This window comes from Kwoniella pini, chromosome 5 (assembly GCF_000512605.2).
Source record: "Kwoniella pini CBS 10737 chromosome 5, complete sequence".
NCBI lineage: Eukaryota > Fungi > Basidiomycota > Tremellomycetes > Tremellales > Cryptococcaceae > Kwoniella > Kwoniella pini.
In genome coordinates this window covers 631,372-655,074 of record NC_091720.1, presented here as the reverse complement: position 1 = coordinate 655,074, position 23,703 = coordinate 631,372, and the positions used below count along the sequence as shown (strand labels likewise).

The following is a 23,703-nucleotide window of genomic DNA, read 5'->3' as shown; positions in this document are numbered from 1 at the left end:
ATAAATGATTAAAAGGAAAGGGGAATGTCAAGTCGTTGTGCTTGTATAAGACTCTCTTCAATGGTCGTCAATGATCCAATGACAAATATGCGGATAGACGGATGTTTGATAGATTGCAAAACATGTATTTACAAAATGAGCAAGTTGTAATGTTGATGCTTTCTTGTGATTTACCCTTTCCTTTCCTTTTTACGTTGTATGGTGTTGTTCCCAATGATGTACCCAAAATTCACCCGAAAAGGAGAGGCGCGTCGCAATCAGACGTGTTATATCACTTTCATCGATTAAACCACCAAAAGCAAAAATATACACCGTAAGGGAGTCGAACCCTTGCCGCACCGAATCCGTTGTATGAGGAGTTGAGTCCAAATGGCAACGGTGCATGATACCGTTTCACCAACGGTGTGTTTGGATGAAAGCCTTCAATGCAAGAGCAATATAACTTCTTGATTCCATACAAAGCAATGATTTTTGATTGATCGTATATGTTCATCTCAACCCTCAATTCACAAGACCTCGTAGCGTGGTGGAAATCGATGGATGGAGGTACCATCTCGTTGACCTCGCTTTGAATGGCACTTACACATTGAACTGCGACTTTCGCGATGTTTTAGTGAAATGGTCAAAAGGAGAAGTTGTTTTCATTACGTGAACACTTTTTGTGACGTCAGGATCGATTCCCCGCATTTGTCAGGTTGAACGAATAATTCGAGTTTCACGTCTCCCTTGTCATTCATCTTAGATATGTTCTTCATCACTGATCAATATCGTCAATTGTCAACTGCCAAGATAGTCCAAAAGCGAGACCGTTCCCCGCACAACGTGAACAAACACGATGTCATATTCGCCTAGTCCGTCAAACCGCAGTGGTGTATCAACTCCAATCGCAGATGAAGCCAGTGGATATCTGCTGTTGACCATCGAACATGCTGTAGTGAAGCAGGTGAGTCGATTCTCTGTCTCGCAATGCATGATCGATCTGGATGCGAGCTGACTAAAGCGCAAGATATATGAGGAGGAGACTATGACACTTGCTCGAGGAGAATTTCGGTATGTAGCTTATTAAACTGAACAGCCCTCGAATGAAGATCTGATATATAATTAACATAGTCTTGAATGCGTATCACTACCTATACCTCCTGAGATAGGTCGTCAAACAGCCAACCCCTTTTCGCCTTCTTCAGCTGATCCCCCCACACCTACACATGATTTCTGGCTTGTGATAAAAGTTGGACCTACTTTTGAGATGCCGATTATACCCAATTCCGAAATGATTCCGCATCAAGAAAAAGACGGAATAGTCTATCAAGTATCTTCTACTACCGTTCCAAATGCTTCAGTTCTTTTCACTTTACCTTTGCCGGCTTCTCAAGCGGATTTAGAAGATCTTGATTCGTTAGAAGTACTATTAAAGCAATATGGTTGTTTAGGTAAAGATCTAACAGCTTTAGAAGGCTTGTCGGCATCACCCCAACGACCGCCATCCACCTATGCATATGGCTCATCTCGAGGAGCCGAACAAGGCGAGGCTTTAGCTCCTGAGGATCTGAGAGGCAGAATCGTATTGATAAATGAAGACAACGGAGAAGTCGTCGGTCAACTGGATCAGACCTTTGATGTTGAAGAGGATAAAAAGTTGAACAATGAGGACAGAAACAAACCTGTCATGTTGGATTTTGGTCACCTAAGGGAAGGTCAAGAAGCTTTGAGAGTCAAAGTCCGGACTGTGCCCGAAGAAGATTTAGATGATTGGTTATTACGTGGGGCGCACAAAGTCAGGTATGTACCTCTCAATAGCCCCATTAATTTAATCCCCGAATGTTATGAGTGTGACTCTCTAGCGTGTGATTGAGATCGAGAGCTAAGGATATATTCGACTTTAGTCAGGGGATCCTTTCATTCAGCTCGTGGTCTGGTCGGCAGATGATATCGGGTGCAGATACTTACATCAAAAACTCAACTCCAAGAGCTGAACCTGTCAAGTTCTCGCCTCAGACTAAAGACAATTTCGTGAAAGTCCATAATGGAAGTGTCAAAGTCGCTACAGTGACAAAATCGACTATCGGTAAAATCACAGGTGTGCGTGGACCTTTACCTCCTTGCTCCCGCTAAACCTTGTATTATCAAGCTGACATCTGCTGATGATGAGTTTAGGTAATATCTACTGCAGCTGGTAAAACGTATACCCACGGTTATAAGCCGGCTGTCGAAGCTTATAGAAGGGCTTCAATCGATTCCAATTCTCCTTTCGGTGGACCTCCGCTACCGCCTAGGTCATCCACCGCCGTGACAGGCCAATATGGGACAGGAAGCATTCCAGTACCGTACGCCGTTCGAAACTCTGCGAACGCTCCACCTGTACCCTCCAAGCCAGCTCATCTACACTCGCCTACTCTCCCTCTGTCCGAAACGCCAAGTTCGCTGACTCACAGAGGTGCTCAAACAATATCGATTCCAAGTCAGGCAGAGACCATGTTGGCTGAAAAAGATCGTTACAACACTCCACCGTCATATACAGAAAAGGTCACAGGAGAACCTATGGGCATGTCGCCTACTGTTTCAGGATCAGGCTCTAACACCCCAACAGCTCAACCTAAGAAGAAAGCTTTACTAGGAAGGATTCTCTTGGCCGGAGAAGTGGTGTTGACGAGTATCGAAGCAACGGCACATGATTTGATCAACAATGGTACGATCGCTGCGTCTTCCGCGGCTGGGTAAGTCGACCTATATCAGTGTCGAGATAGGAGCTTTGACAATAAATGCTGATCCCTTTGTTGTTTGCTTTATAGACATAAGTACGGAGCTGATGCTGGTGAAGCAACAGCTTTAGTAGGAGGATCAGTCAAGAATGTAGCTGTAGTATACATCGATGTAGCAGGAGTAGGACGAAGAGCAATATTAAAATCAGGTGCGAAAGGATTTTACAAAGCCAAACTTGCAGATGGAGAGACGGTCAAATTTCAAGCTGAAGGTCAAGGTAATAACGATATCAAAGCTGGAGAAATTGAAGTTGAGCAGAATGGAAAGAATGGTGAAGAAGAAATCGTAGTCGGCATGTCAGAGCTAAGTACAAATACGCAAGATGAAAAGTCAAATTATTACAAGAGATAAATTCAACCAGGTCGCTGAATTGACATAGACGTAACGGAAATTTGGGGTTTATTTTTGTTGTATATACTTTTGCTCGGATGGTTGTCTTTTTGCGATATCGTACACGTATTTTAGATTCAGATTGTATATAAACTTTAGGAATGACGATGCAAACGAACACAGAGACAAATGCATACAAGTAGTTATGTTATAGGATTATCAATTACAAGAAAATTTAAGATACTCGTCAATCGTTAAGTCATTCTTACAAATTATCCTTACTTTATTTTAGATTTTGTCCTTTTTTTCATTCCTCATCCTAGCCATTCTTCCCACAATGATCGAGATTGGGATATCCCCATTTCCCCCTCTCTCATCAGACTTGAGTAAGACATTTTATGTAGTTGCTCGTCTATGCGATATTTCGCTAGCTGAGAATTTCTCATACTCACGAGAAGCTAACATATCGACTACTGTTGAAGATTGTTCTCCCATGGGTGATTCTTGAGGAGAAGACTATGAAGAGGAACCGGTGAGCTCAATCAAGATGCTTATTGTTATTTCCTTTTGTAGCCGCGAGAAAGTTATCGAGTGTACTCACTTGCGTACTATTAGATTGCGACACTCTCCTCTTTATCCCATTAACATAAGGTAACCAAGTTTCATTAGGTACAGCATGAAGTGCAAGTAAATCATTACATGCTAAAATATGATAAAATACCCAATAAGCATATGGAGTTTTCTTCAATCTTGATCATCTTGATTGGAGAAAGTCGAATAAAAATACTCACCACTTTCAGCTGCTCTAATAGTTTCTGGATCTGCTTTTTCTTCGTCCTATATCAATAATATATCAGCCAATACGTTTCCACCGATGTGATGGGGTACTTTGACTTGCAACTAGGAATTCGAATCGTTTATATATATCAGCAATATGCTGTCTGAAGTACCGTCTAAGTAAGTTTAAATCACTAATAAGTGTTCTAATCCCATCGGACATATTGATACTTCATTGACTTACAGCCCGGTATATCCATGTTGATACCACATTTCTCTCAAATTAAGTGCCAAAGTCCCAAATTCAAGTTCAAGTGAAGTATTATCCATGTCATGCAACATATTGCTTGACTTTAACGGTTATTATATGAGTGAGTTTGACGTTGTGGTAGTTTGGATTTCTCGGTCCTCAAGAGATTGTCTAGGAAAGATCCTCAGGTTTCGCAAGGATTGGGGAGATCAATTACATAGGTGAAAGAAAGAAAGCGGCAATTTGTTATTCATATAGATATTTCTATAAGATGGAATAAGCGGCAATGATAGTCGAAATTGGGTTGATGACAAGTTCCGAGTATGTTTTTCTGAGACCAAAGTTCAGAAGTAAACCCAAAGGTAGTCGCTTATACTAATTTATTTCAATAGAACTATACACTTACATACTTCTTAACTATGGTGACGTACGATATAAGAAAGTACTGGAATGAGATTTTGAATAAAAGATTTAAGTACGCGATTCTTACAAGCTTCTTTTAGATCCGGATTATACCGAATGACCTATTTGATCATATCTTCTGTATCTCAAGAAAGCCAAGTGAGATTCAATATCAACCATAGTCAAGGATCTCCTATAGAAGCTAGATCCTATTTGCCAGGAATCATGGTTCAAAATACAGTCAAGTTATGATTCCAGACTTCGTGTGAGAGCATTTTTCAAAAGGCAGATGATCAACCTTCTTTCAATGGGTGAGAAACAGGAACATTTGCAAAGATACGTATATCTCTTACTGTGCCTGAAAGACTTTATCATGTTAACCTTAAATACATCATACCCCAAATTCCCAACTGAGGACCCCAGATTCTTTTTACGTACTTGATCGAAGCCGAAAAAGTACGTAGTCAGATGAATGACTAAGAGGGCGCATTTGAAGTAGGGTGTCTGTAAGTCAATTGTTTCGGAAGTATTCGTTACTAGATCTACAGCAACAAAAATCATGCTCTTCTCATGATCATGAGGCGTAGGTGCGTGGCTCTTCGCTCGGTAATTTGACCGTGTTTCCGTGTGAGCATTTCGGAGGTAAATAACGATTGGCAAATGGACGTTGTCGAGGAATAATACATGTGGAGTCATAAATATTCAACAGATTAGATTGACATTCGAGGCATTGTTACAGTCTAGTGGTGAGTACAACGTATAGCCCTAATGATGACAGTATTTGCAACGAATCATATAATATGTGAATCAGATAGGTCGAGGCGAAATAGAGTCTGTAGCTTCCTGGTGGTCCGGCTAGATCTCCATGTGGAACATCATCCCATCGTTTGATGACTCATCGTCTGATTCCTGAGAATTGGACAGACTTATCAGCAACTGTTGATCCTGTATGTCCAATATATCGAAAGGTTGCTAAAGGTCGACCTACCTCAAGCCCAGTCACATCGTAAGGGTACTAAGCGAGTTATTTGATCAATTTAGATCCTTTATTGGAAGGTGTGAAATCAACTCACATCATACCATTCTTCATCCGGTCTTAGGCAATTTCGTATACGTACGATGTACTTCAAATAATCATCGTATGGAATCTGTTTATACGTAAGAAGTTCTTCACACGCTGAAAGACAGTAGTGAAAGGCTATAAACTAATCAATTTTACGCGAAATTTTTAAATCCTTTGCTCACCGAGCAGTGCAGCGCATTCTGCTCTCTCGTTAAGTTCGCCTTCATCCTAACTCAATTGGATACTCATTGCTCATGAGAACTCTCGTTCTCGGGGATATTACATCTAAAATGAACTCACAGTCAAAGAATCAACCTCTAGCCAAATGTCTTCAAACCAATCTGCGAACTCCTGTCTACGGTGGTTGGGATGAACATTCAGAGCCAGTTGTCAGGTCCTGTTGTTGAGTGGAACATGAAGGTATGACTATGGATATTGATGACTTACAATCTAGCATAAGCATGTGCATCTCCCCAGCCCCAAGCTCTTCTCAATTCTGCTTCAGCTTCATAACACTCATTAATAAGCACATTATTTCTTTCGTAAAACGATACCATGCTGATCAATAAGACAGACAGGACAGCTGAAAATGAAGGAGAGGAACTTTTGACATACAAGTACTTAGTTAAGCATATTTAACAATCACTAATATGTTTATTATAATTTCAAAGAACGCCCGAAGAAGGAGGACACAAAAGTAGTAGAAGCGATACTCACCTTGTATTAATCATAACTTCGGTCAACCGGCTTCCTTTGCTGACCCAAAATCAGTTATAAAATGATAATGATGGTCATGAAAGAAGAAGAGCGTTCTGATGACGAATTAACAAGGACGAAGGAAGTTTATGAAAGCTATGGAGATGATGGCAAAGTATTTTCTTTCATTATTTTGGGAATCATCCTCAGATGATGAAATTAGATCGCCGTTTTCGCCCTCTCCTCGAATCGCCCTCAATGTCCTTAAAGTGGGGAAAAGCCGAATGACTAAAATATCGGAGAACAACTTTATGACGTGATGAGAGCCTGATGAGATCGCCAATATTGTAGGGAGTATGAGAACAAGAACATGTTCGATGTTGAGTTTCAATAACTCGTTAATGAGTGATTGTGTTATTTTAATTGATAGAGTATTTGAATCTAGAAATCCACCCCACTTGGAGATCGTGTTTGACTTGAACCCATGACTAAGCTTGATCTCTTCTTTCTCGCTGCGCACAAACCAAACATGCTCCTCGTGTTGATGTATGTACACGATAGGATCTATTATCCTCCGAACAATCTTATTGCATTGCGCGTCAGTTTCATGGCTATGAACGCCATAGCAGAGAAAATTGATCGTGAACGACTGGATCGGTCGAAAAAACACGCAGCCGCCTATAGATACACACACGAGTGACCCTAGCCCCTATTCCCCTTTAACATCATCCCCATTGAGCTACGAACCACGATCCTTGATGCGGCGTGATGCCCCAGACACTCGCCCCGGACACTCGCATCATTCAATCTCTCATTGTATTACCGTATTACCAAGCCTGAGACTCGTATATCATCGACCAGATCAAGGGCAGTTATTTGACAACTCATGGGGCCATACAGTACATGATATGATATGCGATGACACTTTTTAAATTTACAACACAGACTGTCTCTTCTTTAGTATTTTATCTAAAGCCTTTTCTAGCTGATTAGCTTGTTTCGTATATGTTGATTTCTCTCCATTATATTGTCGACAATTATCAAAAATCAATCGAGCATCTGCTACGAAATCTTCAACCGATTCATAATGATTATTTTCAAGTTTATATTCCATTGTCGATAGATCTGAAAAAAAAGCGGCATATGATCAGCATGTTACACCGAGTAACTGTTAACGACATACCCATCGGATCTTTTATTACCTCATAATAATCCACCACGACATTACCATCAACAGGTTTGGTAAATGGCCAGGCTGATGGTTCGTTCTGCAGATCGTTGAGCACTAGCTGTAATAGCACATGATGCGGGTTGCGTTTGGGTTGTCGGATACTGTTGGAAAGAATCAGCAAATGATCCCACCACAATCGAGGATGAGATAGGCAAGACTGACATATCATCCAGATCAGGATTCCATCCGCTTTCAGCTGTACCATATTCGTAATCAGCAAGGTAGAATGCACGTTATATAGTATATGACTCACCCAACCCAGGTACTTGTTCCTTGGTCAGCTTGATTTCGTCACCAGGTTTGGCGCTCTTGAAGATCGCTAGTCCAGGATGAACGATATGTGATCTTGATATTGTTCTGATCTTCGCCAGTATAGCCTATGTCCCACAAACGTCATTAAAATGCCCTCGAATTTGGACGATGGGTATGGAAGATTCCCTTACAGCTTTTTGATCAGCCAACATTTGATGCACATCCATGTACTTCACTTTGGGTAACATTGTACACTGCATTATCGTACCACCTTCGTAGTCCTTGATATACCCCACCCATCTTTCTCGCGGATACGATATCTCCTTTGTAAAACCTTGTTTCTTGAAGTATCCCACGGCATAATTATCGGCATAAGTGAGGAAATGATTGATAGTCGGATGTGCGGCGCGGACATGATCTTTCAACGAATTCATCAGATGCGACCCGTATCCCTAGACAATGTAATCTGGATCAGTCTACAGAAATCACCACCTGAATGTCGTAAGGCTCACCTTGATTTGTTCGGAACTGTCAACGGCACAAAACACAATTTCCGCAAATCCTCGACTTTCGAATGGCCTATAACAGATCCCTCCAACTACTTTCCAACCCCTCTTGACAATGGCCATACTGATATGATTTTTGTCTAAAACCAATCTCGTGATATATTCTCTAGGCATCTTAGGCAGTTGACGTTGAAACAGGTTTTTGAGACCTATCAACAGTATAGTAGCGACTTGAGTGGGTTCTCGAGATGACACGACCGGTAACATAATCTCTTTGTTCTGTTGTTCGATCGCTGCTGGACGTAGCGGTAATTTGGGCTGGGTACCACAGCATCCGAACGTCAGCTTCATGGCTCTAGCGTATATACAGCTCAGATCGACTAACCAATTCTACTCCTTCCCATATTTCCACATCAATTCCAGCTTGACCACCACCTAGGCCGGCCGAGCCATCATCGACGTTCGCTCCTTTGGTCAATCTCCTCATGAGCTCCTCCTCTTTCTCCTTTTCCTTCTCCTTTATCTCCGTACGCCTTTTTCGTTCTTGTTCATCTAATTCGGGTCGTTTCGCCAGCGGTACATCTTCATCGTCTTCCTCATCCTCATTTGCCTCTTTACTGTCTTCAGCCCCAGCAACATGCTGATTTCCATCTGCGTCAGTTTCCATTGAAACTATTCCATGCGTTCCTCGGACAACCGTGCGAGGCTCCCGTCCTTTCCCAGCGGTCTTCCCAGGTTTCTTTTTCCCATGTTTATGAGGTTTAGCCGATTCTAAGTCTGCATCATCATCAATTACTTGATCCTCCTCGTCAGACTGTGCTGTTCCGCTTTTGCGTCTCTTCCTCGGTCTCTCACCATCCTCTCCGTCAACGTCCATCTCTCCATCACTAACGTCTCTCACACGAGGCGATTTTCCGGATCTGGATTCACGAGGTGAGGTGAGGTCTGTAGGTTCAGGTAAAGCAGGTACAGTTGTACTTTTACCGGCGGGTCGGATGAAATGATTTAATTGCTTGAACAGCGAGACCGTGTTTTCCCTTCTGGGTGTCGGGAACTTGACGAGCAAGCCGTCGTCCTGAGCAGGCCAGAGATCAGCCGAAAGCTAGCCAATATGGTTTGGACCAATAAAGGTCATCTGGACGTCAGCTCACCTGCAGAAGTTCTTCGATCCTGCCAACGGTCTTCGCTCTCCGTTTCCTTTCGTCGCTATTCACATCTTTAGGCCAAACATGACCCTCTCCTTGCCAGCCATGATTACAATTCCCACATAATCTCCACCACCCTTTACTCGTTCTCCAATGCCTTTTACGTTCCTCCATTGCCTCAGACATTGTAACGTCCCCATCTCCTTCCTCGTCATCATCTTCATCTTCGTCTTCGTCATCTTGATCATGACCAATGAGCTTTATCTGATGATGCGGAGGTGGTTCCAGTCCCTCACATTCGCAATCAGGGACTTGACATTTGATAAATCTCGCTATTTTGAAGGATCTTTCTCTATCGGATATCTTGAGAATATCTTGTACAGCCTTAGGATACTTGAATTTGAGATTCGGCGGACAAGACAAGTCAATTTTTTCATCTAATAGGTCTTCTTCTTCCGCCTGAGATACCTCTATTTGCGGTATTGGCACGTCATCTTGACCTTCTCCTCCATCGTCGTCTTCATCTTCGTCCTCATCTTCGTCCTCATCTTCGTCCTCATTCCCATCTTCTTCTTCTTCTTCTTCTGCGTCATTGTCCTCTTCATCATCCTCATCCTCATCTCCATCTTCATCCTCCTCGTCCTCTTCTACTTCTTCATTTTCATCGTCCTCCTCTTCTCCGTCTTCAACATCTACCTCAACAGTACCTTCTTCTTCATCATCTTCTACTTCCTCGTCTTCATCTTGATCACCGTCCTCCTCTTCTGGTACTTCTTCTACTCCATTAGCATCAGATCCTTCCTCTTCTGCTTGGACCTCTTGATCTTCTCCTACTGATATAGCAGCAGTAGATTTGGCTGGTGAAAGAGAACTTGAATCTCTTGTATCTGCTGAAGTAGCTCGACTTGATGCTGCCGGAGTGGAGGTAGCGATTGAAAGACCTTTATTTCTCGAAGCAGGTTTCCGCCTTGGCATACTGACTTCAGCAATTCTGATCAGGGAGCTTATTGAGCACTTCCGCTCAATTTCTAATCTTTGATCTCGCGAAGATTGAAAGTGAAGATATGTGTTTAAGCTGAATTAAGCAAAAGATAAAATGAGTGATGTCAATTGTTATTGTTTTCCGTCAATTCGGTCATGTTGAGCGAGATATACGCGGATCACCACGTGGAGTGACACCTTGCATCGGGATATGTGGCATTGCTCGTCAGGATTCAAGCTACTTTGCAATCGGTCATCAGGTATTGCGAGCTTCGTTATCACTGATATGCATGTAGAAGCTTGAACATACGAAGCGAGATAGGTATGGCCGGAGCTTGCCACTATCTGAAGTGAACGCCATTACAATTCCTCCCAAAGTTCTGCCCGATCGTATCTCCCTTTATCAGACTTCAAAGGGCCCTTAGGCGTTCCGTTCCAATTTGTGAAGCGTCATTCCTCCTTGCTTTTCATCTACGACCATAGAATCCAGAAAGCACCACGTCCCGTTTGCTCCGTGAAGTTAAGTTGGATATCGCTCGGCTAGTACCAAGGTGGGGGACCACTTGGGAATCCCGAGTGTTGTAGTTTTTCTTTTGCTAGGTCATTATGAAGTGTACAAATGTCAGTCTCCGATACGTATACATACGTTGCATGAGAAAATATGGCTACTTGCTCGGTGAGTAAACAAAAGAGGTTGACATGGGTGATATGAACTGCTACATGTTTTGATTGGTAATGAACACGATTCAGATTACGATGTCTGTGAGTTCATCACCAGGATCTTCTATATCTTTTGTATGTTTCGTTAGTATACTGGCATTGAAGGATAGTGAGGCCACGAGCGTAGTAGCCGTTTCATTAAGATCCATCGCCACTTTGACATCTTCTTGATTCGGAATAGTACGATACTCACGTTTCTGACGAAAACCAAAGGAAAATTAGAATCCTTCTCAGGTGGATTATTTATCACATGTCAAAATAGTCCTTTAAGTATCTTCAGGCATCACGAGTCTCACCATAAAGAGAAGCTTGACCTTGATCAGCTCAACTTGACTTAGTATTCTCATCTGTGACTGGCTTAATATCGATCGCATATGTATCATTTCATTAATTCATGAATAGTGTCCAGCGCTACATTTTTCCTAGATAAAATCTATAATTCTAATTTAAATCTAAATCTTGAGGATATGAAGAGGAAATCGGGAAAGAAAAATTGTCCTCTGTACCAGCAAAAGTATCTAAAGAATAGTAAATAAATAAAGTGAAATCAAACCAAAAATTCCAAATGAGAAATCGAAAATAGAAGTCCTTTGCGATGATGAAGTAGTAGAAGTAGAATTTGAATTTTGAGTTGTCTTTGTAGTTCCTGATGTATTTGTTGAAGTAGCATCTCCAGTTGAAGTTACATCTGTAGTATTTTCAACATTTTGAGTTTGATTAACAAAATATTTTCGAGTGACTTGTGAAATATCAATATTCGTATATGGATTAGCATAATTTGGAAATGCTGGTATATTTTGATCTCCTGCAATAGGATTATAAGTGTCCAAACAATAAGAAGAAGCGTTAGAATAAAATGGCCAACTATATACAAATTTAACAAATTAACAATATTCTTTTTTTTTTTGAAAGATATAAACATAAGAAACAGAAATGACTGAGACTTACATCTTTTCAGAAGGATCTTCAGGTAACCAGTTTTGAGCAGCAGATTGAGTCCAACTCCAAGGTCCAGCAAGTTCATGATGAACAGACCAAAATATCCAACCTGCTCCAAGTTCATATACATCACTTTGAACTTCCCAAAATTGCCTCATAAATAAATTAGCTTCGGTAGAAGAAGTAATATTTGATATCATTTGATCAAGTGTCATACCCCAACAAGATTGATAATCTACACAGAAAGTATTCGTACCCAATGAAAACTCTCCAACAATTACAGGGAATGATTGTTGAGCTTCTGAGATTGCTGCTGATTGAGCACAAATAGTATCAAGGTGTTCTTGATATGTCTTTTGATCTGCTCCATTGAAAGCGTCATAGGTGTCTGCAAATGCGTTATAGTAAGTAAATCAGTATGTCATTCCAATCAAGAAGAGACATTTTAAAGAGAAAAAAAGGACTTACGAGTATCTAAAGCGTAATTTGTCCAATTTAATCCTAAACTAGGTTCACTCCAAAAGTATTTCCAATTAAGAATAGGTTGAAAAGCATCATGAATGATAATCATGACTTCATTCGCACCACTTATTATATGTTCATTATTCCTAACAACTTGATATCCTTTAACGTAAAATTCAGCTAAAACGTAAAAATCCATTCCATTTGGATTATATTCTAATATATGAGGTTCATTTGTAAGTTCAATTGCTTTTACAACTCCATCAAATTTTTCTTGAGTAACAAATTGAGTCATATTTGCTAAAGCCTCCATTGCTCTTTCCATATTGGTATGATTTGCTTGAAATCCTATATCTCCTTTATGTCCTGAATGATCTTGCCCATTTTGTGAACCTGGTAAACCATGAAGATCCATTAAAACATCTAAACCATACCAACTTGACCAGTTTAAGGCTCTTTCCAAATAAGGTAATTGCCCTTGAATATACCTGAAGTCATATTAAGTCAGTCTATCGTCATAAATCTATGACTCAAATTCAGTATTTTATAGAGAATACTTACGGTTCGTATTCTTCTGGATTAGTCCACGACCAATATCCCATAGGTATTCTAACGGTATTTAAACTGTAATTTGCGAATCGCTTAAAATCATCTTCGGTGATATACGTATCCCAATGATTTTCAAGTCTGGAAAGAGATTCTTCTTTACCCAATGTTGAAGTGTATGTCCACTAATTATGCATTATCTTATCAGCAAATTTGACGCGATTTCGGCTATCACGATAGGTTTTAGATATAAAGATAAACTCACCTCATCGTTAATATACGATTCATTTAATGGCTCTACTTCAAGAAAACTAGGCATCATCCAATTTTCCAATATAAACCATCCACCTAAATTGACTCCTCGCACTTTATCTCCATCCACTGATCCAGCAGGTGTCCCTCCTGGTTCTGTATACCATGATTTCAACGCAAACGAAGGAGAGATGTAAAGGAGAGTGAATAAAAATGTAGCGAGAAATCTATTGATCATTCTGCTCGCTCTTCAATTTCTAGTAAGGCGTATCAACGCCTACAATATACACAGGGATAGTTCTAAATCTCAAAAATGAATATCTATCGCAGATATATATTCTGTCGTTCCGTTCCGTCGCCGCTTCTAAGGCTCTAAAATGCTATATTTATGATTACAATGAGCGTGTTGATGTTTAAAGAGCGTGTTGTAAATGTAGACAAGAAGTGACAGTCGGATGATATTCCAATCAGAACATTAATCGCGATGGGCTTCAAGTCTTAATACTCAGGAAAGAAGTGAACCACTTTCTTGGCCTTATTCATTCACGGCGATGTTTTTAAGTGAGTTGCCAAGATTGTAACGATTCGGTATGCTGATACTTGATGTTTCAGGTTCTGTCGTGTCAATTATGACGCGATAATCCACTTTACCGCAGATTAGGAGTCGTTATTGATGAAAGGACTAAATGAAAGGATAGGTTTTAATACCACATATAGACAAAGAGATGAATTGAACAAAATCGAAATAAGAAATTTGATAATACGAAACTGATTCAATCAATTTCTACTAATGTAGCCAAGTCGTTTGTTGTGTTTATCGTTTTACTTTGACTTAAGTTTCGGAAAACAACAAAAAGCCTGAGTGAATAAGGTTTGACTAGTTGAATCTCTCCGAAATGCTCTTTCATTCACTGCACAGTCGTTGAATGTTGTTTTCCGCAGATGATTTCGATTTCGATTGAGCCTGCGCTTGTCATTTGTGGAATGGAAGCAGGTATGAGATCAGATAGAGACATGAACCCTTCATACCTTTGAAGTATACATCATATCTGTCCCTTATATTCAGCAGAGATGCCAAGAAATCGTTTCACGTATCTAGATATCTGTTTTTTGTCTTTAGATGAATTCACATAAAACCTCAGGAAATCCTTCGCGTATCATAGAAAATATTCAGGAAACAATTCCTAAATTGCGGGTTCCTGCGATAGAACCCTGAAAAATCCTTTGGTGCGTTATTATAAGATGCGCCTAAAACTGCAACCAGTTAGGCTCGTCAAGGCTTTGTTTGAAAGAAGCGTGAGCCTGTCAAACGGTCAAAGCGGGATCAAAATGACTCTTTCAACCTTTAATTGTTACGCGTCTTTCGAATGTTGGGACAAACATGAGCAAAAGTACGTTATGCTTGTTGCAAATGAGTATACAAAAAGCTGAACTCATACTTTGACGATAACGAGATTATTCAACTCGACAAACCTGACAATTATACATCAGACATCGAATTAACTGCAAGATGTCCTCTCGTACACGAGGCAAGAGAGCAGCAGCCCAACCATCTGTTCCGATTGCTGAATCCTCATCGAGGCCTAGGGCAAGAGGAAATAAACGGACAAAGCCGGAACCTGAAGTAGAAGTCGAAGAAGATCTACAATTAGGCGACGAGGAAGCTTTAGCTCTTGGGGAAGCCGAAGAAGAAGCGCAAGAGGATGTTGACGATGATGAAGAACAGGAGGACTACGAAAATCCCACACCGTCAAGATCCAAAGCAAAAGGTAAAGGTAAAAGTCGTAATGGCGCTAGGTCTTCAACTACAAGGGGTGCAGGACGAGGAAAACCGAAAGCCGAAGTTCCCGTAGAGGGGGAAGATGATGATGGGTTAGATGATGGAGAAGATGAGCATGAAGTGATCAAACCTTCTCGAAGGCTAAGAAAGAGCGTTAGTTATAAGGAGATACCTCCCGAAGAAACGGAGGATGTAGAGGATGTGGAGGATGCAGAAGGAGAAGATCTGGAAGGCGAAGCTGAAGAAGAAGAGGGTGAGTCAATCTCATACATGACTGCAGTCGAATCTGAATTACGATAATGAAGCTGATGATTTGTGGTTCTGCTGAAATAGAAGTGAAACCTCGCAAAAGGCAACCACCCGTCAGACTATCATCTCAAGTATCAAATTCAACGCCGCGCAAACGATCTAGACCTTCAGTAGGTAAACCTTCAACACCGTTAACTGCAGTAGAAGGAGAGGAAGCAGAAGATGATGAGGATCAGACCGATACACCTTATAAATTTGATAAAATACCTGGAGGATCGGGTCGTGGGGGATTTAGTGTGAAAGGTGCCGCTGCTGCTGCAGCTAGAGCAAGATGGGATAAAGTAAGAAGGGAGAAAATCGAAAGAGGAGAAGATCCGGATGAACCCAGAAGTTCATCTGCTAGAAAACCGAAAAGAAGGAGAGAACCTATTGTGCCTGATGCTGATCACGTCGAGAGTGAGTACGCCACGGTGTTTCTTCTCCTTGAGAACGAAAGAAAAATCGATTACGCATAAAGACGGAATGCTGATCAGCTTCTCATTACTTGCAGTGGACTCAACAATAACGATCAAAGGGATAGAATATACAGTAGGAGATGATGAGGTAATCTTAGATGAAGATGAGAAAGGGAATACCAAAATAGATGCCGAAGGGAGATTATTAGGGGGTGAGTTTCTGTTCCTATTGGCGAGAAATGGACAAGGAAAGAAGGTTAATCCTCTTTCTTCAAACAGGTCGTGAATACAAGCTAGTCACCTTCACCTCGGCAGCTCGACGTAATCCCGACAAGCTATACGCAATGACAATAGACGCAGCTAGAGCATGTGGATATTCCGATTCACTGGCCTTCTTACGACGTTGTCCTCAAATCTTGAAATTATCATGTACGGCAGAAGAAAGACAATTGTTAATTGATATAGGAAGGATAGCTGGTAATCTGAGACATCGTCAAGTCACTATGGTATCTGTGAGGAATGTGTTCAAATTGATGGGTGCAAGAGTTGTCAAAGGTATGTCTTTTCGCTGTTGTTTTGACCCTACGATATTCCCACAGCGAAGAGCTGATCAAAGTTTGTGTATATATAGATGGGAAATGGGTAAATGATGATTATTACGAAGCCGATGCATTAGAAAAATGTAAGGAGATGGGTTGGGAACCTGGAACTTTAGCAGAAGACGATGAGATAGCTCAACAGCAAACTCACTCAAACAGTCTACGAGATTTAGGGCTAAACGATTCGTCGACCAATGTAGGTGGACGATATGCGTATAGTTTAGCACCTTTTTATACGATAGGAGGTCTTACTACTTCCTTCGGTGGGAACGGGGTTGATCCATTTACAGAAGCTGGTTTAGGTAATAAAAGGCAAAAATTGAAATCTGCAGGGGTTAATGAGGAAAATTGGATGCACCTTACAGCAAAAGAAGCTAGTAGGATAAATAATCAATTGAAAGCGTACAGAGATGAAAGGATAAAGACATTAGAAGGGGATGATACTAAACACTGGGTATATCATTTAGAAAGTAAGACGGAAGAATTTGACGCTGCAGTAGAAGTGAAAGCCAAAGAAGACAATTCTGAGGAGAAGAATGATTCGTTGATTGCTCCTACATTAGATAGGAAACGAAGTGGATTATCACAAGATGTAACTCATGAATTTACACAACATTTTGCAGAAACCCAAGAAGATATAGAAATGGAATTGAATGATACAGAACCGCGAAAATTAGAACCTGAAATCATATTGCAGAAGCCTGATGAAGTGAATTCAAAATACAATTGGGGTTTAGGTAATTGGTCAAAAGGTGTAACAAAAGCTGCTTACGAAGTAAGTTTGTATTTGCTGCCTCCTAAAATAAACCGAGCGCATTTTAATTGACGTTTTTCTCAGCCTCATACACAGACTCCTCATATTCCATTATGGACACAACCTACATCCTCATCATTTGATAGATTATCATATCATCCTATTTTATCTTCTTCATCAGCTTCGACTAACATACTTTCTGGTACTTCTGTCAAGGGCATTACAAGTCTTGAATATGTATACGAACAACCTAATGATTCAAAAGAGATCGAAGCTCGATTAAATCAAATAAAGGAGGCTGAAGAGTGGGAAAAGAAAATGCGAAAGAAGAAAAGAGTTAATACAGTAGTATGATTACACAATGATCTATATCGAATCTGCTCATTGAATACAACTCACCATATCTAATACATTGGGTATGATACGTGTAAATTTGATTTTAATATAGATTAGTATAATGACCAATATGTTATGTCCATCACGTCACTTGCAATGTCTAAATACAGTATTCTGCTTTTCCTGTGTTGCGACTATCTACTTGGTTGCGATCTTTACAATGTTGAAATGTCTTACAACTTGACAAACGCAACAAAAGCACAAAAATATGAATACATATAATCAAAGTCTTCAGGCAATCTTATAATCTCTTACTGACCAGTGAAAATAGCTTTTCGTTTCTCTCTAAAAGCTTCTAAACCCTCTTTCCTATCTTTTGTATCTAACAAACCATTATATAATTTTCTTTCCATATCAAGTCCTTCTTCTAAAGGTAAAATCATAGCTGAATTAATTGCTTTTTTTGATAATTCAATTGAAAGAGGTGCAGAAGTTAAAATTTGTTTAGAAAGTAATAAAGCTCCTTGTAAAGGTGTATTAGGTGATGGGATATATTGATTTATAAGACCTAAAAGGAAAAACAATTAAAAATTGCTCATTAATTGATTTTCAATGAAATCAATTGGAATCTCACCTATACGTTCTGCTTCTAAACCATCTATATGTTTACCTGTAAATATTAATTCTTTTGATTTTGAAATTCCAATTAATTTAGTTAATCTTTGTGTACCTCCTGCTCCAGGTATAATACCTAATTTACTTTCAGGTAATGCAATTTTCGTATTTTCCCCTTTTTGAGTTTTTTTTTTAAAAATAAAGACAATTCAATTATCAGCAGATTTTTTTGGGTTAAAACCCATAAAATTGATTAGTAATTTCTCACTTACCTCCAATTCTCATATCGCATGCTAAAGATAATTCAGCTCCTCCACCAAGTGCATATCCATCTATTATACCTATTGAAGGAATTTTAATTTCTTCTAATTCATGAAGTAAACATCTTAAAGAATTTAAAAATTGAGAAACTTGTTCAAAAGACATTGTTCGTCTTTCTTTTAAATCTGCTCCTGCGCAAAACATATTAGGATGAGAAGAATTGAGAAGAAGTACTCTTGCTGAACTGCTATCAATTTCAGTCTAATACTTTTGCCCTCTGAAAAGCGTAAAGACATGATAGTAGTTTTATGTTAGATTGTTTTATACAAAACTCACGTAGGTGACATTGAATTGAGTTTAGCTATACTCTCCCTCATCTCCTAAAATTCTCTTACCGGATTCAGCTTTGCTGATTTGTTAATCCCAGCAGTATTAGACTCGACTTACGCCTACCATTCGGACGCTCAGAGCATTCTTCGTTTCTGGTCTATTCAAAACTAAGCACATCACCCCTTCTAAGTCTTCTCTTTGAGTTTCTGCATCTTGTTTAGTTTGTAACAATGGTCTGAGGTACGCGTGAGGTTCATTTGATTGGGTAATTATAAGTGACCTTACGCCATATCTCTTCTTCAGGAATGCCCAATTTGGCCTACAACTCCGTGTATGTAATGAAATAATCATGATTGACTATTTCAAAGCTCCTCAACTAACATATACCTCAGAGTCATGACATGTCGTTGATGAACGTTAAGCAACTTGCATCTCTTATTGACCGTGTTAAGATGTCCTCGTGATTATCTTGGACCTTCCGGATAAATATCTATCCGACCATCAACACCCAAAGCGATTAGCGGAATCAAAGGACCACATGAAATGCAATTTACGTAACCTCGAACAACATTTTGTGTCCAGGAAAGAACAAAAGACGCCACATTGAAAAAGCCGTGTTCGGAGTTTGACGGAGTTTCTTGATTATTTCGATCTTTTACCTTTAATTTGATTCCATCAAAGTAATTTCTCACCATAGGGATTTTAATTCACTATAGTGAGTAGTAGTAGTAGTAGTAAGCCTTACTGTATGCCTGCCTGCTCACTCACTCATTCACACTACCGCTCACTGTCATTCAGTCAAAATATAATTCAACATTTTATTGAATAATCGTTATTTCTTTATCGATACCTTACTGACGATTTGCAGGTTTCCTTCAAAGTAAGTCGACCTTTCTGTATTAGATCAAGCTGGAGATCATATACTGATTAATTATTGTTGAATAGATGCAAATTTTCGTCAAGACGTAAGTCATCATCATCATTATGGGATATAACATAAATCAAAATTAGAGAAAGGAGAAGAATTTGATCACGAATAGAACAGGATAGGGATAGATCAGGAGCTAATGATGAATCTTTGATACTATAGCCTTACCGGTAAGACCATCACCCTTGAGGTTGAGTCTTCCGACACAATCGACAATGTCAAATCTAAAATCCAAGACAAAGAAGGTATTCCCCCTGATCAACAACGATTGATTTTCGCTGGTAAACAATTAGAGGATGGACGAACTCTTTCCGATTACAGTGGGTATCAATTTGCTTTATTTCATTATAGGAAAAATGCAATAGGTCGAAGTACGATATAGAATTCAGAATTTATGGGAATACAGAATCGTCGTTGTTGAGGGAATCACGGAGGAAGTTGGAGAAGGCGGACGATATGTGTCGCATGGGTTCTAGATGGAAGGACCGCTATGATGGCTTGGAAGAGGGAACTGTTCATCTCTAGTCGTTATCATCTGTCGATCCCAGTGGAGATCATAGAAGCTATTCATATGGAGGATGGGCTATGGGATCTTAGAGTTCATCGATTTTGAGCTAACATCGTTTTTATCTTACAGACATCCAAAAGGAATCTACTCTCCACTTGGTACTCAGACTTAGAGGTGGTATCATTGAGCCTTCGCTCAAGGTACTTGCCAACAAGTACAACGTGGGTTATAATCATTCTTGAATACACATCGAGATTTATGACTGATCTCTGTTATACATTTTCAGTGTGACAAACAAATCTGCCGAAAATGTTACGCTCGTCTCCCTCCTAGAGCTACCAACTGTAGAAAGAGAAAATGTGGTCACTCTTCCCAAATCCGACCAAAGAAGAAGATTAAGAACTAGATTATTGGTTCCTTGTATATTATCTTAGCTTGGATCCGATTCTGGAGTTTATGGGAAGGGCTTAGGAAATGTATATTTATGAGAAAAATGCATTCCTCTGCTTGATCGGTTGGTGCTTACGAAGCACAAAGATGCGAAATGAGGATACATAAGAAAAGATTGGACATACGATCTATGATGTTCAAGGGATTTAGTGAGCTTCGAAGCTAACTTCTTACTCCAACACGAGCACGCCATTGCTACACTATCATTCAAGTCTAGTTTGATATATTCCCAATCAAATCGTTACTCACCCACTTTGCATATAAACATCTTGCGCTCGTTCACGCACTAAATTACTAGCTCGGCACAGTAGGACCAAGTACATACTAGGATTGAAAATACAGTGGAATCCCTATTGCTTATGGCTCATCAAACGTGATACCACGAACTTACTCATCTTCATAGTTTGGGCTATTCCAACCGTTCCAACCTTGCAATTTGGCGATTTTATCATACATTGATGAAGAAGGGTCGAATGCTTCACCGATCTTGTTCCACATTACTTCCATTGATTTCTCGGATTGAGGGTTGGTATAAGTGGCGAGTAGAAGGAGTGTGAATAATCCCATTTGACATTGTGAGCTAAGCTGAGCGAAGTCGAAACAAATCATCTCCCATCGTGGTGCATTTTGTTGTCTTTCCCCCTCACAAGAGTATGAAGGCCCCATTAATTTTATAGGTCCTAACGCTCTGTGGAAATTCTTGATGGCCGTAGCGGCGAGATCATTTTCTTCATGATCCGAAGCGAATTTCAGGACTTGGAATGGAGCTAAATAGCAGCGGTCGCGAAGAGCGTCTCGAAGTTTGTCTATCAAATCATCCTTACACATAGCGAATTGTGATAAGACGATTAATGGACCGATGATGGAGGGAAGTCGTAAGGCGGAGATTGCGTGCTCTTGGTACAGTTGAGGTAACAACATTAAATCGAGGAAGTTGGCAATTGTTTCGCTTTTGAAATCAAGGTGAATTGGTTCTCGACGGTGATTGTTGGGAGGAGGAAGGCTGAAAGTGTCGGCGAAGAATCCACTAATGTCACAGTGTCACGGTGATTGATCAGTCAAGATAACTTAGTCGATCAGGAGAATGTGAATATGAGGTGCTAACAAGAGATACTCACCTGAATTTAGATAATTGAAAGCTACTTGCTCGGAGTTCCACATTGTCATTTGAGATAATGGTAACGTCGACATTTGGATCACAATGGACATGGTGAAGTGTTGGTTCGCCTTTATTGGGAGAAGAAATTTCTGTTCCGGATTCCATCTTTAAGGAATGTGATTGAATTGACAAGAAATGATGGAAAGAGAAAAAGAAAGAAGAAAGATAAATAGATGAACAAATCATTATATATATATATATTATGTTTAGTTGTTCTCATCAGCTTCAAATGTCATTTATACTTCTTTACTGTATCAGCGCACGGATCTTCAGTCATCTTTTTGACGTGTTACACATCAAAATGCACCAGCTCTCCCGCTGCAAGCTGTTTTTGCGCTCCCTTTCTGCATCCGAAATAGCAAACATCTCACCTTAGGAGATATGAGGATTTTCGTTCAGGATTTTCGGACAACATACATATGATGAATCAACTTAAATGCTACAAAGTGCAACTACCTTTACTCCAGCGCGTTTGCATGATATCTAATACTAATTCAACTAAGTATAAGAATAAGAATTTCATCTCGAAAAAGTTGGTCTCCATATTAGATAAAGTATTTTTGATTTGATCTCAATAGTCTGAACATGTGTGTATACAAAATGCTGAACATCGATGAGTTCTAAAAGTTCCGAAAACTTTTGAGAAATTTCCAATAGATTTGATACTAGCTTCATCATCCTTCCTTTATACTGTATCAGCCACAACATGTATTTCATAATGTATCGTTCCATTCCTCGGGAAAGATAGTATCCCTCCGAAGGGCTCAAAATGCAAAGGCAATCACGACGACACTTGGATCTTTTTACATGTGGAAGCCACATCATTAATAACTAACCGCGAAGTATATAAACTATTTACATTTCGAACGTTCGCTCATCGAGATTCCCCTAATGTTTCGCATCATACAATAATCAAAGTGGGTTGAAGATCTTACTGACAAACTCCCAGTCCAGTCCGGAGCTTCCTCGACCATGTTTTGATAAAAAACAATAAGAACTGGAAGTGATAGCTGTCAGAAGCTCGAGTTGCCACTTTTGTGGGAGTCGAGAAAAAGTACGCTCCAGTGCATCATCCAATTCGACAATCTCCTTGAATGGGCGATCGATGGAGCAGTGGCTGTTCATGAGCGCGAGGGCGTATTGCGCCCCAACGACGTCCTTGTTTTCTCCAGCAATAACCAGTAATTCCATAGGATCTTTTGCGGCTTCTAGGTCGAATATTCCTTCAACCGCCATCACGATAAAGTCGGGACAAAGAGCGAACTCAAGGAGTGCAATGAGCGAGCGGAGAGTTCGAAGGCCTTTAATTCCCTTGATGTATAAAATCTGATACTGCGGTAGGCAGACCACCAAGTCAAGAAACGTCTTGATTGAATTCGAGGGGAAATCGAGCTTGATGTTTTGACGAGTATCGTTTTCTGGGGAAGGAATACTGAACATGTCTGAGAAAAACTTGCTGAAACAAGGATTGCAAGTCAGTGTGTATCGAGTGACGAGCAACCAACGGCCTTATGGGATCAGGCAAAACTTTCAAGTGGATGACGCAGAACAAGTTGTTCACCTACCTAATCTTTGACAGCTGGAAGCTGCTTGCCTTAAATTCGACATTATCGCTTGAAATTATGGTTATATCGCCATTTGGATCGCAGTGCACATCGTCAATTTTGAGTTCGCGTCGGTCCGATGGGTGTCTGTTGTTTCTTTGACATGATGTCTGCCTTTAAGTTATGGGAAGTAAGGCGAAGAAAGAAAGAAAGAAATGTAGAGAGAGAGCAAGAAAGAAGGAAAAGTCTCGATTCAATCAAGAGGTTAATATCGTTGATCGACTCCTCACAAAAGTGTACCTGCGCTTGGACCTTTCCTCTCCCTTCTTGATGAAATTTGATTACACAAGCACACGTCACTTCCTTTGATGTTGGGATTCCAAACCACGGTGCTAATTCAGTACATTCTAAAATAATGCTACA

The 23,703-nt window shown here is 40.2% G+C and overlaps 10 protein-coding genes and 1 non-coding gene across 11 annotated transcripts; 4 read left to right on the top strand and 7 right to left on the bottom strand.

Annotated features, from left to right (window-relative positions):
• Positions 1-835: 835 nt before the first annotated feature.
• I206_104012 (uncharacterized protein) lies at positions 836-3,111 on the top strand (the record flags this gene model as incomplete). Its single annotated transcript, XM_019156146.1, has 6 exons — positions 836-943; positions 1,007-1,050; positions 1,111-1,779; positions 1,884-2,079; positions 2,155-2,714; positions 2,790-3,111. 6 exons carry the CDS (start codon positions 836-838, stop codon positions 3,109-3,111), a joined length of 1,899 nt encoding a protein of 632 aa, XP_019011104.1.
• A 375-nt stretch (positions 3,112-3,486) lies between these two features.
• Positions 3,487-4,209, bottom strand: I206_104011 (uncharacterized protein; the record flags this gene model as incomplete). Its single annotated transcript, XM_070202870.1, has 5 exons — positions 3,487-3,606; positions 3,692-3,792; positions 3,882-3,927; positions 3,989-4,043; positions 4,112-4,209. 5 exons carry the CDS (start codon positions 4,207-4,209, stop codon positions 3,487-3,489), a joined length of 420 nt encoding a protein of 139 aa, XP_070058971.1.
• Positions 4,210-5,374: 1,165 nt separating this feature from the next.
• I206_104010 (uncharacterized protein) lies at positions 5,375-6,139 on the bottom strand (the record flags this gene model as incomplete). The annotated part of the gene is made up of 6 exons (XM_019156148.1): positions 5,375-5,428; positions 5,508-5,534; positions 5,593-5,696; positions 5,765-5,810; positions 5,883-5,937; positions 6,030-6,139. 6 exons carry the CDS (start codon positions 6,137-6,139, stop codon positions 5,375-5,377), a joined length of 396 nt encoding a protein of 131 aa, XP_019011106.1.
• A 1,073-nt stretch (positions 6,140-7,212) lies between these two features.
• Positions 7,213-10,387, bottom strand: I206_104009 (uncharacterized protein; the record flags this gene model as incomplete). The annotated part of the gene is made up of 8 exons (XM_070202869.1): positions 7,213-7,403; positions 7,462-7,610; positions 7,672-7,705; positions 7,763-7,886; positions 7,953-8,213; positions 8,274-8,585; positions 8,653-9,342; positions 9,419-10,387. The coding sequence occupies 8 exons, from the start codon at positions 10,385-10,387 to the stop codon at positions 7,213-7,215; spliced, it is 2,730 nt and encodes a 909-aa protein (XP_070058970.1).
• A 478-nt stretch (positions 10,388-10,865) lies between these two features.
• On the top strand, positions 10,866-10,980 carry I206_104008. Its single transcript, XR_002021933.2, has one exon. It is a non-coding gene; the product is annotated as a 5S ribosomal RNA (ribosomal RNA).
• A 651-nt stretch (positions 10,981-11,631) lies between these two features.
• On the bottom strand, positions 11,632-13,550 carry I206_104007 (uncharacterized protein; the record flags this gene model as incomplete). Its single annotated transcript, XM_019156150.1, has 5 exons — positions 11,632-11,977; positions 12,062-12,440; positions 12,521-13,002; positions 13,076-13,245; positions 13,326-13,550. 5 exons carry the CDS (start codon positions 13,548-13,550, stop codon positions 11,632-11,634), a joined length of 1,602 nt encoding a protein of 533 aa, XP_019011108.1.
• Positions 13,551-14,822: 1,272 nt separating this feature from the next.
• Positions 14,823-17,503, top strand: I206_104006 (uncharacterized protein; the record flags this gene model as incomplete). Its single annotated transcript, XM_019156151.1, has 6 exons — positions 14,823-15,345; positions 15,426-15,797; positions 15,892-16,008; positions 16,076-16,351; positions 16,428-17,170; positions 17,234-17,503. 6 exons carry the CDS (start codon positions 14,823-14,825, stop codon positions 17,501-17,503), a joined length of 2,301 nt encoding a protein of 766 aa, XP_019011109.1.
• A 293-nt stretch (positions 17,504-17,796) lies between these two features.
• I206_104005 (uncharacterized protein) lies at positions 17,797-19,042 on the bottom strand (the record flags this gene model as incomplete). The annotated part of the gene is made up of 5 exons (XM_070202868.1): positions 17,797-18,053; positions 18,120-18,275; positions 18,373-18,608; positions 18,698-18,741; positions 18,809-19,042. The coding sequence occupies 5 exons, from the start codon at positions 19,040-19,042 to the stop codon at positions 17,797-17,799; spliced, it is 927 nt and encodes a 308-aa protein (XP_070058969.1).
• Positions 19,043-19,636: 594 nt separating this feature from the next.
• Positions 19,637-20,533, top strand: I206_104004 (ubiquitin-60S ribosomal protein L40; the record flags this gene model as incomplete). The annotated part of the gene is made up of 4 exons (XM_019156153.1): positions 19,637-19,656; positions 19,782-19,939; positions 20,257-20,348; positions 20,414-20,533. 4 exons carry the CDS (start codon positions 19,637-19,639, stop codon positions 20,531-20,533), a joined length of 390 nt encoding a protein of 129 aa, XP_019011111.1.
• A 431-nt stretch (positions 20,534-20,964) lies between these two features.
• Positions 20,965-21,841, bottom strand: I206_104003 (uncharacterized protein; the record flags this gene model as incomplete). Its single annotated transcript, XM_019156154.1, has 2 exons — positions 20,965-21,604; positions 21,696-21,841. 2 exons carry the CDS (start codon positions 21,839-21,841, stop codon positions 20,965-20,967), a joined length of 786 nt encoding a protein of 261 aa, XP_019011112.1.
• Positions 21,842-22,648: 807 nt separating this feature from the next.
• Positions 22,649-23,344, bottom strand: I206_104002 (uncharacterized protein; the record flags this gene model as incomplete). Its single annotated transcript, XM_070202867.1, has 3 exons — positions 22,649-23,068; positions 23,143-23,192; positions 23,302-23,344. 3 exons carry the CDS (start codon positions 23,342-23,344, stop codon positions 22,649-22,651), a joined length of 513 nt encoding a protein of 170 aa, XP_070058968.1.
• Between the last annotated feature and the right edge of the window lie 359 nt (positions 23,345-23,703).